The sequence below is a fragment of the Dermacentor silvarum genome, chromosome 6, assembly GCF_013339745.2.
Source record: "Dermacentor silvarum isolate Dsil-2018 chromosome 6, BIME_Dsil_1.4, whole genome shotgun sequence".
NCBI classification, from domain to species: domain Eukaryota; kingdom Metazoa; phylum Arthropoda; class Arachnida; order Ixodida; family Ixodidae; genus Dermacentor; species Dermacentor silvarum.
In genome coordinates, this window is record NC_051159.1 from 132,815,840 (window position 1) to 132,830,921 (window position 15,082).

General features: G+C 48.6%; 1 protein-coding gene across 1 annotated transcript; it reads left to right on the forward strand.

The window, feature by feature from the left end:
• The first annotated feature begins 9,796 nt into the window (after nucleotides 1–9,796).
• Nucleotides 9,797–14,627, forward strand: LOC119456046 (carboxypeptidase N subunit 2). The gene is made up of 3 exons (XM_037717639.2): nucleotides 9,797–10,621; nucleotides 12,117–12,265; nucleotides 14,379–14,627. The coding sequence occupies exons 1-3, from the start codon at nucleotides 9,945–9,947 to the stop codon at nucleotides 14,549–14,551; spliced, it is 999 nt and encodes a 332-aa protein (XP_037573567.1). The 5' UTR covers nucleotides 9,797–9,944; the 3' UTR covers nucleotides 14,552–14,627.
• Nucleotides 14,628–15,082: the final 455 nt, after the last annotated feature.

Consider the following 15,082-nt stretch of genomic DNA (forward strand, 5'->3'; position numbering starts at 1 on the left):
CATTGAAAACTTCGATGCGAAATGACAGAGTATATAATAAGACCCAACAATACATGACAAAATGCCAGCTTAGGACGAGCCTTTATTGGTCCTACCCGAATGTTTAATAAACATTCTGCCCAACTACACAAATATGCACAATCACTTGTCTCATGGGTAACTCTTTTGTAGAGCTTCATTTACAAACAAAATATGGCAGTACACTGCTGCTATATTTAGTGTTGTACCGTAAGACGGGAGGCCTGTCGTAAGGTAACCTAAAATAGAGAGATAGCCGCACGAAAATGAGAACCGATGACAGGGCTGTCTGAAATGAGTCAAACTGTGAGTAAGGTCTAATGGTTTCGACACAAACATGGCTCACGTTGTGTGCGCGCTGAGCCGTCTCTTTCGGCTGGCACAATTGACAACCCCTACCCCGCAATGCGCTTTCCCAGTTGTAAAGCGAACACCTGCTCGTTTTCCAAACCTCGGCACCTGTTACGCGGAAACGGCCTTCACAACCGCGGCTTCGCGGAGCTCCGTTTGGTCCTCTGCTTGGCTTTTGCTGCGACCAAGGTCAAACAGGAGCAAGAACGGGGTCTCATCCTTGGTCAGTGTCGCGTTTCAAGAGCATAAAAAGGGCCGCAGTTCTGCTAAACGCCAGCGTTGTCATGGAAACTCGCGACGCACTCCAGCGAGCAACGGCCCGCGTGCGTCGGGGCGCGCAATGCACGCCACGAAGGGTCACGCGTTGTCCGGCAATGCGGAAAACACTCAAACACACCGGCCACGTCGTATGCCCGCGACGCGTGCTACATACACAATGCGCAATGCGCACGTCACGCTTGGGGACCGCCAAAGCGCTCGGACATAAGGCAGATGATTGCGACACTGACTTTTGTTCGGCTCAGTGGGAAACGCCGTCTGGCTTTGCTCTCTTACACTTGTCGCGTTTTCAGCGAAGCCGTGAGGAGCCGGTCGGTGGTTCGACACGTGCCCCTCGATGGTCCTGCTAGGATGTCATAAACTGCCGTTCGAAAACGAACCTTGTCGGTATATACTACGAATTTGTGCGGCTCACCCGCCGTGGTTGCTCAGTGGCTATGGTGTTGGGCTGCTGAGCACGAGGTCGCGGGATCGAATCCCGGCCACGGCGGCCGCATTTCGATGGGGCGAAATGCGAAAACACCCGTGTACTTAGATTTAGGTGCACGTTAAAGAACCCCAGGTGGTCCAAATTTCCGGAGTCCCCCATTACGGCGTGCCTCATAATCATATCGTGGTTTTGGCACGTACAACCCCATAATTTATTTAATTTGTGCGGCTCAGCTCAACGTTGAGCTGCACCTATTCTGGTGGTTCAATTACACGCTGGTTTTAAGGTGTTGCATCTTGGAATGCAGAAAAAAAAGAAAAAAAAAAACTCGATCCTGCTAGTCCTATGGTACTCGGTAATGTCACTAAGGTCAGCCAATCATGTTGCAAATATATTTATTACGCTTTTACAATCACTGTAAGCAAGCACCGAACCAGCTGCTCAGAACTCTGCCTTTCATCCGCAAAGACGTTCACTCAAGTTCCTTCCTGCAAGTAATTGCAAGCAACCGTTCCGACTAATCCGACCAGGCGCAGTTAAATGGTAACTAATTTAAGTGTGCCCCCATGATTTGTCTTGCCAGCGCAAGAAAGCGAGCGAGATGTTGAATCAAGGCGTCTAGAGTCTTGTCAGAACCTGTATACGCCGCCAAAAGGGAGGCGGATGCAAGAATAAAATAAGAAAAAAGGTTGTAATGAACGTTGCCGTGAGAGAATCAGTTCCCTCATAATATGCCATATAAGATCAGGCTAGTAATGTTATGCTGACTGTTTCCGTCTAGAGGACTCCACAACGGATGGAGATTTAGAAGAGATCGTTCGGGCTGCTCCTAAGTACAGGATGTGTACGACTGTGAACTTAATTTCTGTTTGTTGACAATCCGTGAACTTTGCGAACGGCTACGCACACGCTGCATGCCACGTATATACGAAGGGAACGCAGCCGCAACTTCCTGCATGACTAACTACGCCCTGCGCACAACACACAAACAAAACACTCCTTCACTCCTTTTCCATACAACATACGTTTTCTATACTACGATGCTTTTTTCTCCATGCTCGCGCTAACCCCTGACAGGACCAGACGCCGTAACCCTATATATTATACCCGATCAGAAAGGTAAACAGCTTCATATTGACCTTCCCGCCCAGCTCTTCTCCTCACACGCATATACGGGCAAATGGCAGCAAGATCAGCAAACACTTTCATGCACGGCGAGTCCATCCGACCTTTATTGTATAACAGCGTACTTTCTCTCTCTACCTTTTACACGCTGCATTTAGATTTTTACATGATACATTTGAGTCGCCGAGAGGGCTTGCTTCAACCAGCCATGCGTCTTCCACAAGGCGTCGCAAACAAAGTTTCCTTCGTTTTAGTGTATAACTACCCTTTATTATGCGCGGTGCGGCAAGCACTAGAACTTGACTCGCTTGGTTCACCGATGCCGTAATTGTACTTAGAATAGTAATTGGTCCGCAAGTAATTGTGCTATAATTTTTTTAGCTGTACAGATGTTCGTTTTCCGGCAGCACGAAATGTTTAAAATTAATGCTATATTAACCACAGTGACTGTATGCTTACTGTGTAGTGGCCAGATTAGAAGCATCTGCTGGATGAAGGCATTAAGGCCAACAAGAGACACAGCCTTGCCCGAGCCATACACATAGCCCTTAAGGATCACACCATCGAAACAGTCATCAAGCAACCAACTGCCAAATACCTACCAGTTAGAGATGAGCAAGGCCAACCACTTCCATAAAAATACAGGGGAGCCTCTCAGCCTGAACTCGACTAACCACATCTGAAATCCGAAGGGTGTTGAGCTAACTAATCGAAAGTCAGCCCCTGGTCCGGATGGAGTTGCGAACAGATCACTCAGCAATCTCGACGAGCCGTCCATTGAATCACTAACGACTCATCAATGAAGCACGAGCTCAGGCGAAGTCCCACAAGAAGTGGAAAACCTCGTAAGTTATACTAATACCGAAACCGGGTAAAACCCCCCAGCTTTGGAGACCTCACGGCCATCTCACATCATGCGAGGGAAAGGTCGCTGAACACTGCAATATTAATAGGTTAAAGGAACCACTTAGAGGGATAATAACATTATACACTCACAACAGGCTGGGCTTTAGGGTCTGCACGTATCCACGCAGGATGCAATGAATCAATCAAACACCCCATACTCGACGGATATTCTAGAGATACTAAGGCCATGCAACTCGGATTGGACTTGGAAAAGGCGTTCAACAACATTAAGCATGAGTACAGCCTTAAAATGATTGAAGGCATTGGACTTGGGTTGATGACGTATAACTACTCAAATCCTTTCTAGAAGCACGCAACAACGAGGGTAAAGGTCGGGGGACACAAATCGGAAGTGGTTCAGCTCGGGAGATCGAGGAACCCCCCCAGGATCGGTGATCTCGCCCGTCCTCTTCAACCTGTGCATGATTGGTCTGTCCAGAAAGCTGGACAAAATTAAAAACATTGATGCCATATATGCTGATGACCTCATTATGGTGTGCTGGTGACAGCCAAGGCCACATACAGGACGCGCTGACTGAATCGATCCTGACGATGGAAGAATAGCTGAGAACCCACGGGACTCAGGTGCTCCCCACATAAATCAGAACCGTTACTTTATAGACGTGAAGAAGGGGGCAGGCCTAAGTGCTGGAAACCTCTATCGGAAATCGGATAGCACCTATTTACAGAAAATGTTGTCAATATAGCCAGAGTCAACGTGATCAGGTACTAAGCTTTTTCATTGATGTAAACGGTGGAAACCATACGGAGCTCAAGAAGAGCACCGTTAAAACGGAGAACGCCTACAGGATTATCAGACGCCCTGGCAGGGAAGACACAAAATCATGAAGAAGATAACCTCATCAGTTAATCAATTCTTCCGTACTCTGTCATATCTCAGACACACCGCTGCCATGTACAACTGGACGCAAGTTCACGAAAGAAGCGTGACGTGGCGATCAGAAGGTTGTCAAAAAGTGCACTGGAGCTCCCAATTCAAACCAGCACTGCAAAATTGCTCAAGTTAGGAGTACACAACACGCCATGGAGATCGCGGAGGCTCAAGTGAGAGAGAAAGCACTTCATTTGCACCCGTCAGAGAGTAGGGGTGATCGGGGTGAGACGCAGCTTCCCCTTTCACCGTCAACCTCCCCCCTAGACCTCGGCCGGAATCAGTTGGCTTCCGGCGGCGGCCTGGGCTTCACAGATAGCTTGTTTTTGGGCTTGCTCTTCCTGGCTATGGAGGGAGGATTCCCATGACTCTTTGTTCCCATTTAGACCGTTTAGCGCTGGGCAAGCCCAGAGCGTGTGATTTAGGGTCGCTATGCCATCACATTTTTGCATGAGGCTCAAGAAAGATTACAAATATCGAGACTATCTACAACCAGCACATGAAGATCAATCCTAGACAAGATCATGATCAACCCCATTACGCATCAAGAGAAGTACACTAAAGTTCATAAAGACTTCGAAGATAACTTAATTGTCGCACCGTTACCCATCAACATGCGCCCAGCACATAACATCAACAGGAGTGTAGCACGAGCCAGGGCGTTACTCAAGAAAATGGATAAAATGGGCAGATGAGCCTGCTTTGTAAGAAATGGATCCAAGAAATGGAGCAGAGGAGCTGCCTACAAGGATCGTTCGCGGCGGCGGTAGTAGATCACCAGGGCAAATGCACCAACTGTGCCACGGTTTACACAAGAAAACCTGAAGTCGCTGAAAAAGTTGCCATTGCATTGGCACTGACAGACGATAGATACACAGAAATATATAGTGACTCGAAAACGGCTACCAGAGCTTTCAGCGGGGACAAGATTGCCCCATAGGGTGCAAGGATAATTAACACAAGACAAACGAATGATACACGTTACATTTATTCGTTCCTGGCGCACCTTGGTTCACTTGATGAACTTCCCCTCAATCCAAATGAATCGGCCAACAGCGTCGCCCGCGAGCTTACAGACCGGGCCGCCTTTACACATGGCGTTGATTCTGCTGGATTGGAAATCCTACAGAGAGATACGCTCATGACATACAATGAAATTACAAAACATTACTACATGGGAAGGAGGGAGTTTGCACCCCCTCACATTAGACGAAATAAAGCACAGGCAGCTACACTTAGGTAATTACAAACACAGTCATATTATTCACATGCACAAACGAAGGCATGGTATAACATTGAAGACATGAATATTATATGCAAAGCATGCAAAAAGGAGATATGCGCACTTGAACATATGCTCTGGAAGTGTGGGTTGCTCGGCCCTGACATTTACCTGGATCGGTTTTCAGGAATGATTAAACCCCACGATCATATCCCTTAAGTCCTGGCTGTACAGTACGCCCGTGATAGGGTTAGGAGGTTTGACCTCCCGGTCCCAACATGGGACTAGCCAGGCAGGTGGCAACACCCTGTACAGGACCTGAATAAAGTTTTTTCCATCCATAGACCCGTAGCCTCTCGATAAAGAGTAGTTTGTGGAGTTATATACGTAATTAACGAAGTTGCTTTAATTGCCTTCTTAGCCTTTTTTTCTTTCTTCTTTCTTTTTCTTTTTTGTTATTCTAGTTGGCTAGTGCATATCGTCACTTGGAAGCACTACATCGCCATTTACTAGCCAGCCGATGACGTTTCGAATAAATTAGTTCTTGCAGTAGGTACGCGAACAATTGTTTCAACTTCGCAGGTTCTGTGAAGTGACAACTGACTTGGTAAACGTGCGCCTGTGACATAGATCTCGTCGCGCACAACCTTTCTCCTGGGGACATATTCCCGGACGGTCGACTTCGGCGATATCACTTTCAGTGCGCGCTTATTGGTTGATTGAGCAAAACCGGATGACCTGACTTGCTGGTTGAGCACTACGTCACGCGAAGGCGATAGTATCGCCGAAAGTGATCAGCGTGCGAGAATACGTCCCCTGTATTCCGCTGTCAGCACTGGCGCGCCCCCGTGAGCCGGTGCCTCCTGGCCACGGTGTAAGATATATTCTCTTTAGGTGAGGACACTCGCCAGACTCGATCGACCAGATAAAGTAGCAAAGGCACGCGCCGATCGGCCCGGTGACGGCAGCGGATATCTATCGGCAGTACGACGCAACATCAACACAGAAAGCTTTTTATTGGTTTAATCTCCCGTTGTTATAGCAACCGGAGGTTCGCGGGAAGTCCGTAATGATTGAGCAACGCCTCCTATAAAGTCTTTATAGGAGGCATTGGATTGAGTGACGCACGAAAGTAGGTCACCGGGGAGAGGGCATGCGCGCGTTCCTTGTCGGCGCACGCTCTCGCCTGCGTTCTAACTAAAGTTGCGTCGGTCCGCCGATAGGTATCCGCTGCCGTCACCGCCCCGATAGACGCGCGCCCTTGCTACTTTATCTGGTCGATCGCGTCTAGCAAGCAAGCCGAGAAGTGTCCCCACCTAAAGAGTATGTATCTTACACCGTGCTCCTGGATCGCTTTCGTTATCTCCTTGCTTTCGTGGAAGCGTAGCGTCTTGATGCCGGTAGCGCGTCACCGGCGTCAAGGGCCGTTTATTGACCCTTTTCGCGGAGCAGTTTGTTTTAGAGAAACGAGATGGCGCTTACGTCTCCTCAGCGACCGCGCACGAATACGAAACCATTACCGCTTTTACCTTGCATCTGTGCGATCAGCTGTCGGAAATGCAACTGAGTTTTCGCTAACGCACTGTGCTCTAATCATGCTAGATTGAATCATGTGGATTGAATACGTGTGCAGTAGCTGGCTGCAAAAATAGTGACAAAGGAATCTGTGTGGCCAAGTTCGCGGACCGATGCTGCAACTGTCCGAACGTGTTACCGGCACTTCGAGATGTACGGCTTTCCTCGAGGATACAGAAATTTGCTCATTCGCCAGCATTGTATCGCTAACCTTCATAGAAAGGGCTTCAGCAACAGAACGTCGGCAAGAGTGAGTACCACTCGTTAAACAATGACAAAGGGACGCTTCCTGTCATCGTAAGGTTCGCACACGTTATTTATACGCATCTATCCCAAATGGCAGGAAAACTTACGCCCACTCTATCGCCGACGTATCAAGAATAAGTGAATGGGCGCGCACACTTGAATATATGCGCACTATATGCGCACAATAAATGACGGACTACACCGATGGCACACGAATGGTCGAAGCTGAATGTTTCGTGACGGTTCACAAGAGTAAGCGAGTTACTAGCGGTAATATATATTTGCTACAAGGTATTACAATGTACAAAACAGCTAAGTTCCAAGCCTTGCGCGCTGCAAGAACAAATCTGTAGGAACTGAGCACACCCGCCAGGGATTAGGCAGAAAATAGATAGTGGCCGCACCGAAGAACTTCACTGAGTCAGAAACTGACAAGCCACTGCTTCAAAATATTTGCCGAATAAAGAACAAAGAGCAAAACACACTAATCCTGATTCAGTTCATGAGCGGAATGTTTGGATAGATTGGAATACATATTTAGCCCCGCTTTTAGAGCCAGCACCTTATACGCTGCTCGCGCCTTTAGGACAAAGCTTAATGAGCTTCGAAAGCGCTTTTACATGTTCTCTGCAGCTGTGATTAAAGCTTCGTGTCGTTCACCCAGCTACCGTCCACGATATCTCCCAAAACAGAGACTTTCTAAGCCGCGCCGGCGTCATACACTTCCATTGTAAACAAGGAGGAAACGGAGGCAGTTGAGGCAAGCAATGGACGCATCCCCACGTGATCAAACATGGCAGCGCCCACGGGATCGCCGCGAAAAGGGTCAATGGTCCGACGTAACGCGCGCGCACGTTACGTCACTTTGGCGAAAACGCACCAGCGCCGCCAACGTAACCGGCGGCTTCCGATGCGCCCCGACGGGACCGGCGCCGAAATGACTCCTGAGTCCTGACCACGGTCCTGACCCATTCGCGCGTCGGAGGCGACGGCACCGTAAACCCACAATGCATCGCGCGCGAAGACAGAAAGGCGCCCACGCCGCTTCACCGATAGTCGCAGACAGCCATGCAGACAGCCCTATGGACAGCCCTTCAAATTGGCGCGCGGGTTGGGGATCGTTCTGCGCATGCTCTGACGATGGGGGATGGCATTTCGGCTGGCGCAGCGCAACCGGCGTAGCGTGACTGGCCGCGAACGACGCTCGCCCGCGCGCCGATAACGTCGGACTATAAACGGCCCACAACGCCGCCGTGCACCGCTTCTGCACAGTAGCAAGGTTTTACTGTAGGCTGGCAGCATTCGCCGCCCACCGGCATCAAAACGTCAAGGTGCATACCTCAGGGAGATAGAGAAAAAAGAAAAAAAGAAAGAAACGACAGAGGAGATAACGTCTCACGGGGCCGTGTCCAGGCATTCACAGTAGGCCAACAGTCGGCAGACCAAAATCGGTGTCGTGTCGGCTTAGTGTGAAAGAGCCTTAACTAGTGACGACTAAAGTACCTATATAAGAAAAGTACCGCCATCTACTCTTTCCTCCACCGCCTCCTCTCCTAAAGCGCTTGCTTTTTTTCTCTACTCTTTCCTCCGCCGCCTCCTCTCCTAAAGCGCTTGCTTTTTTCTTTACTTTTTGCTTGCGGAAGCCAAGTCGATGGGGGCGCACCTAGAAAGTCCACGTTAAAGCTGTCAGGCCGGGCGCGCGCCGCCGCCGGCGACTGCGGCTGCGCAGAGGACTTTCAACATGGCTCTGAGGCGGAAAAAAAGAAAATATAAAGAAGTGAAAAGCGCGCTATCATCGTCCAATCGGAGATACAGGAGAGAGAGAAGCGGCGTTTATCAAAGGATGGCAGTACTTTTCTTATATAGGGACTTTAGTGACGACGACACCATGACGAAAGACGTGACCAGCGAGACCGACGTCCCACCATAAGCGCTCTCTTTCAGTCAATTTCAGCAAGCGTGCGAAGATGAATTGTTCGCACAGTTTCCACAAGAATTCGTTTAGTCAAAGATTTATCGTCCAGCAAGATAATGTCGAGGACGGGCTTCCAACTGCTCGAATTCATTAGCCATCAAAAATCATTAACAGTGATCAAGACAAGTCTTCTAATTACGTACACAACAGCGCGAATTACTCGTCATATATATGGTACCACTATGACACTTTATTGGCAAACATGGGGTTATTCAGTAACAAAATAAATAAAAAGACTGCATGGTTAACCGGCATAAAGCGTTCTAACCGCAATGATCTTACAGTGCTGCATTATATGATGATTTTTGCAAGTGTCTGCAAGTGTTTCCTTTACTTTTAGCAATTCTGTCCAACTGATATTGATATTTTAGGGAATAAGAAACCTGCTCCCCGAATGAGAAAAGGCTACAAAGTCTGCAACATGCAGATAAGCTGGATCTCCTTGCGTGTGTGCATTCGTCAGTTTGAAATAGTTAAAATCTAAACCTAATTTTTGCCAGACACGCCCCTATATAATAATCAAAAGGTGTGGAACATTGTCTCGTAGAATGCTTATACACAAGAAAAATATTTCAGAGGATCAAGCATTTAATTATCCTATATATCCCATGCATCTGCACTTGAAAATCAATCTGGTGCTACGTTCTTTTTTAACTTCTTTATTCCTATTCTTAGTTTACTCAACATCTCCCGAGAGCCAGCTGACGTTCGTATAGACGTACTATGACGCCGACGCTGGCAGTATGGGAATGCCCCTGCCCTGGCTCAGCCATAGGCGAAACCCGAGAGGCTGCAATCTGTTTCCAGCAAAACCCCGCATGTCCGTTTTATCTTGAGTTACGGCTTGCGCGATCCGGTCTGCCCCCGCTGCCTCTCGCGGGAAGGGACCCTAAGGCCGAGAAGAAGATGCAAAACACAGAAGGCCATGCCGTCGAGTCGTCGAGAAACATTCCACGCCTTCCATAGGTTGTTCCTGTTGTCATGGGTGGTGCAGTTGACTTCTTGCGCGCCATCCTGCTTTTACAGCATCGGGTCCTCAGGACAGGTGACCTACACGTGTTCTGGCCTTCGGTCGTCGGCCGATCTCGTAGACACCTTCAGGCCCAACAGAACTGCCACTGAAGGAGGCAAGCTGAAACTGGTGCTCGAAAACAGCGTGTTAGAACGCATCCCTCAGGGTCTCTTCGCGGGTTTGGGTGTCACGACGTTGCAGTTCGACAACGTCGTGTTGACCAGTCGATGGAGTCGAACGGAACCAACTCCCCTGCGGGGACTGGAGGCCACCTTGGAGAAAGTGGTCTTCAGCCACAACAGCACCGTTCCGGACAACTGGGCTTTCTTCCTGGCGGGCATGACGGAACTCGTCGAGATTGTCTTCTTCGATATGAGCGGCCTGAGGTTCTCGTCCAGTTCCCAAGAAGGACTGCCTAGGACGCTTCGCAAGCTGCACCTTGTCCGATCGAGCATCGAGAACGCGGACGACTACTGGCTGTCGTCCCTCGCAGACCTGGAGGCACTCTCGTTTCGTCACGTGAACCTGACGGCGTTCGCGAGGACAGTGCTGCCAACGGTGGCTGCCAAGCTGGAGACGCTTCTGCTGGAGTAAGGCGCCTGTGAAGGCTTTCTTCTCTTCTCCATTATCAATCAGTAGATTTTGGATCACATGCCTGATAATCGTGTACTAAACTTAATGCGTCTCTGCAAAAAAAAAAAAAAAGAGCTATATGTCATCAAAAAAAAAAAAAAGAAAATAGTGAGAATGATTGGAAGAAACAAGTGTGTTTGAGTCGCAGCCTGCTTAAAAGAGATAAGTTCTCGTACGTTCAAGTTATAAACACCACAGAGCTGATGTGACACGTCCTGCTGAGTGCACGCAGAAGGGTTAAAGCAGCGGTACGGATACCTTCGCGCTTATGCACACTTCCCTGTCGCACTTGCTCCGAACATGCCTCCCTCATCGCAGTCGATGTATGTACATACGTTGGCCAGCGCGCTCTATTTTTCGAAGGTCTTGATGGTGTTTTAACGGAAGCGATGCTAAATTTACGAAGCCTGTCCCCCGCCCCCCCCCCCCCCCCCCTTTTTTTTTTTTTTTTTTTTTTTCTCAAGATTACAACTGGTTCTGTTATAGATGCTTTGCAGTTTGGTGGTTCATTCATCACTATTATCCTCGTCTGAAGGCAACACTTTTCTCGTTACGTCGAGTTGAAGCAAGTTAACTGATGAGAGATAATTTTTAATGGCAGAAAGGCGAAGAGATCGGTTTGAGTGAAGTGCCTCTAGCCTGCTACTCCACGCTGGGCAAGAGGTTTGGGAGAAAGTGCCACCTAGTGCTGCTAATGCCCTCCAATAACGGATACGCATCATTGGGATAGTTGAAGGAGCGGGAGAACTGGGGTGCTCTAACGTAAAGCTATTCAGATGTGTTTCTATTCCGTTTTTACCATTAGCCCCCTGCGATCGGTCAAACATATTTCGGGCCACGCCCACTTGGCCTGTCTGTCACGCGATGTCGTGAAAACTGCGGAAACTCCACATCTGATGTGACCTGTACACTATGATTAGGCATGTCTAATTAGGCCGAATAAAAGAACAAAAAAAGTCATTTCACATTCTGAGGCTTTTTTGCCATTATTCCGCCGCCGCTATTGGTCAGTATTTGTCCGGGCTACCCCCCCCCCCCCCTTCCCCATTTCGTCTTTCTGTGACGCGGCGTCACCAAACCGCAACAACTTACCACGTCAAAGTGACACCACTCTCCTCATCCGGTTATCTACTTTCACTGCACCAGCTCGGCCCCGCCGAAACCCTCTCCACCTCTGCATGCTTCTCGCCTCTAGTGAGCCAATTAGATAAGAAATGCCAGTCAAGGTAGGCAATGCTATTCTCATTGAAACCAAACGAAAGTGACCTCCTGTGAATTCCTATGAGAGCGTTTGATTGGGCTGTTCAAACAACGTTGACGGTCACCGCCCGATGCTTGCGGCGGCGGTTACTTAAGATTAATGTCAGGAGATTTGAATAAAATCAGAATGGAATAGTTGAGTATTATACGGCTCCTGAATGAGCATTATTGTGTATTTTTCTTCACTTTCAGAGACTGCTCGCTAACAAGCGTTCCCTCCGGTCTTGACAAGGGTCTTCCTTCACTGAAATACGTCGGCCTACAGAAAAATCAAATCGCCCAAATTGGAAGTGATGACGTCAGCCATTTGATCAACAGAGGCGTCGTCCTGCAGCTTAGAGGCAAGTCGCATAATTTTTTTTCCGTTGTTCGCAAATTATTATACTTCACTTGCTTCCCTGTCTTCCTGAATTTTCTTTATTGCATCCTTTGTGGCTCTGCAAGCAACACGTACGCCTGGCGAGATGTGTTATAAATTGTCACACACTCTGTGACGAAAACTCGATTCTGGCTTCGCTGTTTTAGAGCGCAGCTGTTAGGCGACCGTTCCTGCGGCGGGCATCGGCGTCGGCGTAACCGAGCGAACGAGCACATCGGAAGATGAAAGCGAACGCGGCGCGCAGCGGGGCATGAAAGACGCGAGGAGGAAAGAGGATGGGGAGGGTGCAGCGGAACCATGAGGCGAAAAGCGGAGGATGAGGGTATGGTTAAAGAGTGAGAGGAAAAGCGTAGTGCGGCGACGATAGCTACGAGATGGCGCCAGAGTAGCGCGCGTCGTACGGGAAGTCTGTCGGCGGCGGCTGCTGTGAATCGCGCCCACGCGTCACCCACGCGCCGGCTCTCGCGATCTCCAGATTAGCGAGGCAGACGCGCCACATTTCGCGCCATTTGCAACGTGCTGCACGAGAAAGACTGTCCGCGCCAGTCAATATATCGCGAAATGAAAACACGTGTATAGCTGCGCTCAAATTTCGCATTAGGGAATATTGTAATCGTCGGGGAATTTTTTTTTTCATCATCGCTTGAATTGTTTTTTTTTTTCAAAGCAGACTAGGATCGCGAGAAATGCTCAAAATGAGCACCAAATAAGCGCAGAAAGCAAGCTGACGTTAATGCAATCGAGGTTGCAAACCCGTTCTGCAAACATAAAACATTCAAGTACCAGCCATGTGAATGTGAGAATTTGGTCCAGATGTATGGAAGACATGACCTCGTAGATGATGAGACTTGAATTCTTCGAGATTGGAACATGCGGCCAAATTATGGTAAGGACTACAGTCAAACGCCTTTACAACAAAGTGCTTGGACCTCCAAAATTTTTCGTTATACAAGTCCCTTTGTTGTAAAGAACGCGCACCGTAACGCTCACAATATAGCAGGTTAAGCACGTCTGATAAGAGAAAAATTTAAAGTGAATTCAAGAGAGGCTTAGTGAAATAAGTCCCTAATTTTTTTTTGTTCACACTAAGTCTGACTTCTCTCTCTTTGCACTCTCTCCAGCCCCTTTATCCCCCACCCCAGTGTAGGGTAGCAAACCGGAAACTGACTTCTGGTTAACCTCCCTGCCTTTCCTCTCTCGCTTGCTCTCTCTCTCTCCCCTCTCTAAGTCTGACTTGATGTGCGACTGCAGCCGACGTTATTGTACCGATGTTCCCGGCATGCTCCGCGGCGAAACGCGGCAGCCACTCAAGTAAAGCAGCACGTTGTCGAATCCCGCTCTCGCTTCCCTTGCCGTAAAAATTATTGGCTCGTTTACAGGCTCGTACCGTGGCCCTCGTTGACATTCGCGGCCTTTCCGCCGTAGATGGCTTTGAAGACATCGTTGGTCGTCAGGTGTGATTATATAATCTCGTCGTCACAAACTGTGACGTATTCGTCAGCCGTAGCACCTACTGCTGTGTTACAAGTAGAGTTAGCGAACGAGTTGAGCTATTCTTGAAGCAGTGCAGCAGGACTGTAACACTCGCTGACACCAGCGCGCTCGTCAAGTGCGTCGCTAGCGCTGCGGTTAGAGTTAGAGCAGGGCGCAGATGAGTGGCAGTCTGCGGAGGGCATTGGCGGCATCGCTACGTGACGTTCGTTGTAAACGACAAATGAGCCGTCGGGTACACCTAATCTCCTTTGTTGTACAGGCAAATTCGTTGTAGTGGTCTTCCTTGTAGAGGCGTTCGCAATACGTGTGAAATAAAGGAATTCGGCCGGGACATAATCAATCATTCGTTATATAGGTTATTTCGTTGTACAGAGGCGTTCGTTGTAAAAGCGTTGGACTATACCTCATTTTCTCTCACTCCACCACCACAGGGTTGGGAAATCAAATTGGAGCAATATTAACGTGACAAAGCGGAGTCTGTTTATTTATTGAATGTATAATCAAGATAGTTAGCGTTCCTATCCTCACATATTTTTGTTCACTTGGGAAGCACCCTTATTCTTTCTTTTTCACCCACGCAGGCAACCCATTGAACTGCGACTGTCACCTGCAGTATTTGTTTGAAAACTCGAGACGGCGCTCCGTGTATGGGCAGTGTGATACGCCAGCGGAACTTAGGGGGCGCAGTCTCGGAGCACTCTCCCAACGAGACCTAGCGCCTTGCGCGGGGCGACAAGCTTCGCAATTGCTGTAGATCTGTTGTGTACATAGCAAATGAAATAAAAGCGCTAGAATACCATCTGTCCACATAATAAAACTATTCCAAAGTACTCATGTCACACGTTTGACTCAACCTTTACTTTTGAACTTTTTCTCCGCTGATACGGACGTGACTGCACCCAGGTTGTAAAAGCTGCATGCCGCTGGGCTCGTGGGCCATCCGGCCTTGGCGTTCCAAGTGGGGGGATAGCCTTTTGGCCCGAATGTCGAAATAAAGAAATAAAGAAAAAAAAAGAATGTGTGCACCTGCAGAAACGCAAGCAGCAAATATGTGACCTCTTGGGACTCACGCACTAAACAAGTGTGAAATTTGTTCCTCAATGAGAACAAGCGTGTCGATGTTCAGGCTGTAGCGCTCCCGAACGCACACTCACGGACAAGCACACACCACCCTTTGCTGGGCCACAAAAAGGACGTGTGACCGGTTATCATCCCTGCATATTGGTATCTATCTATCTATCTATCTATCTATCTATCTATCTATCTATCTATCTATCTATCTATC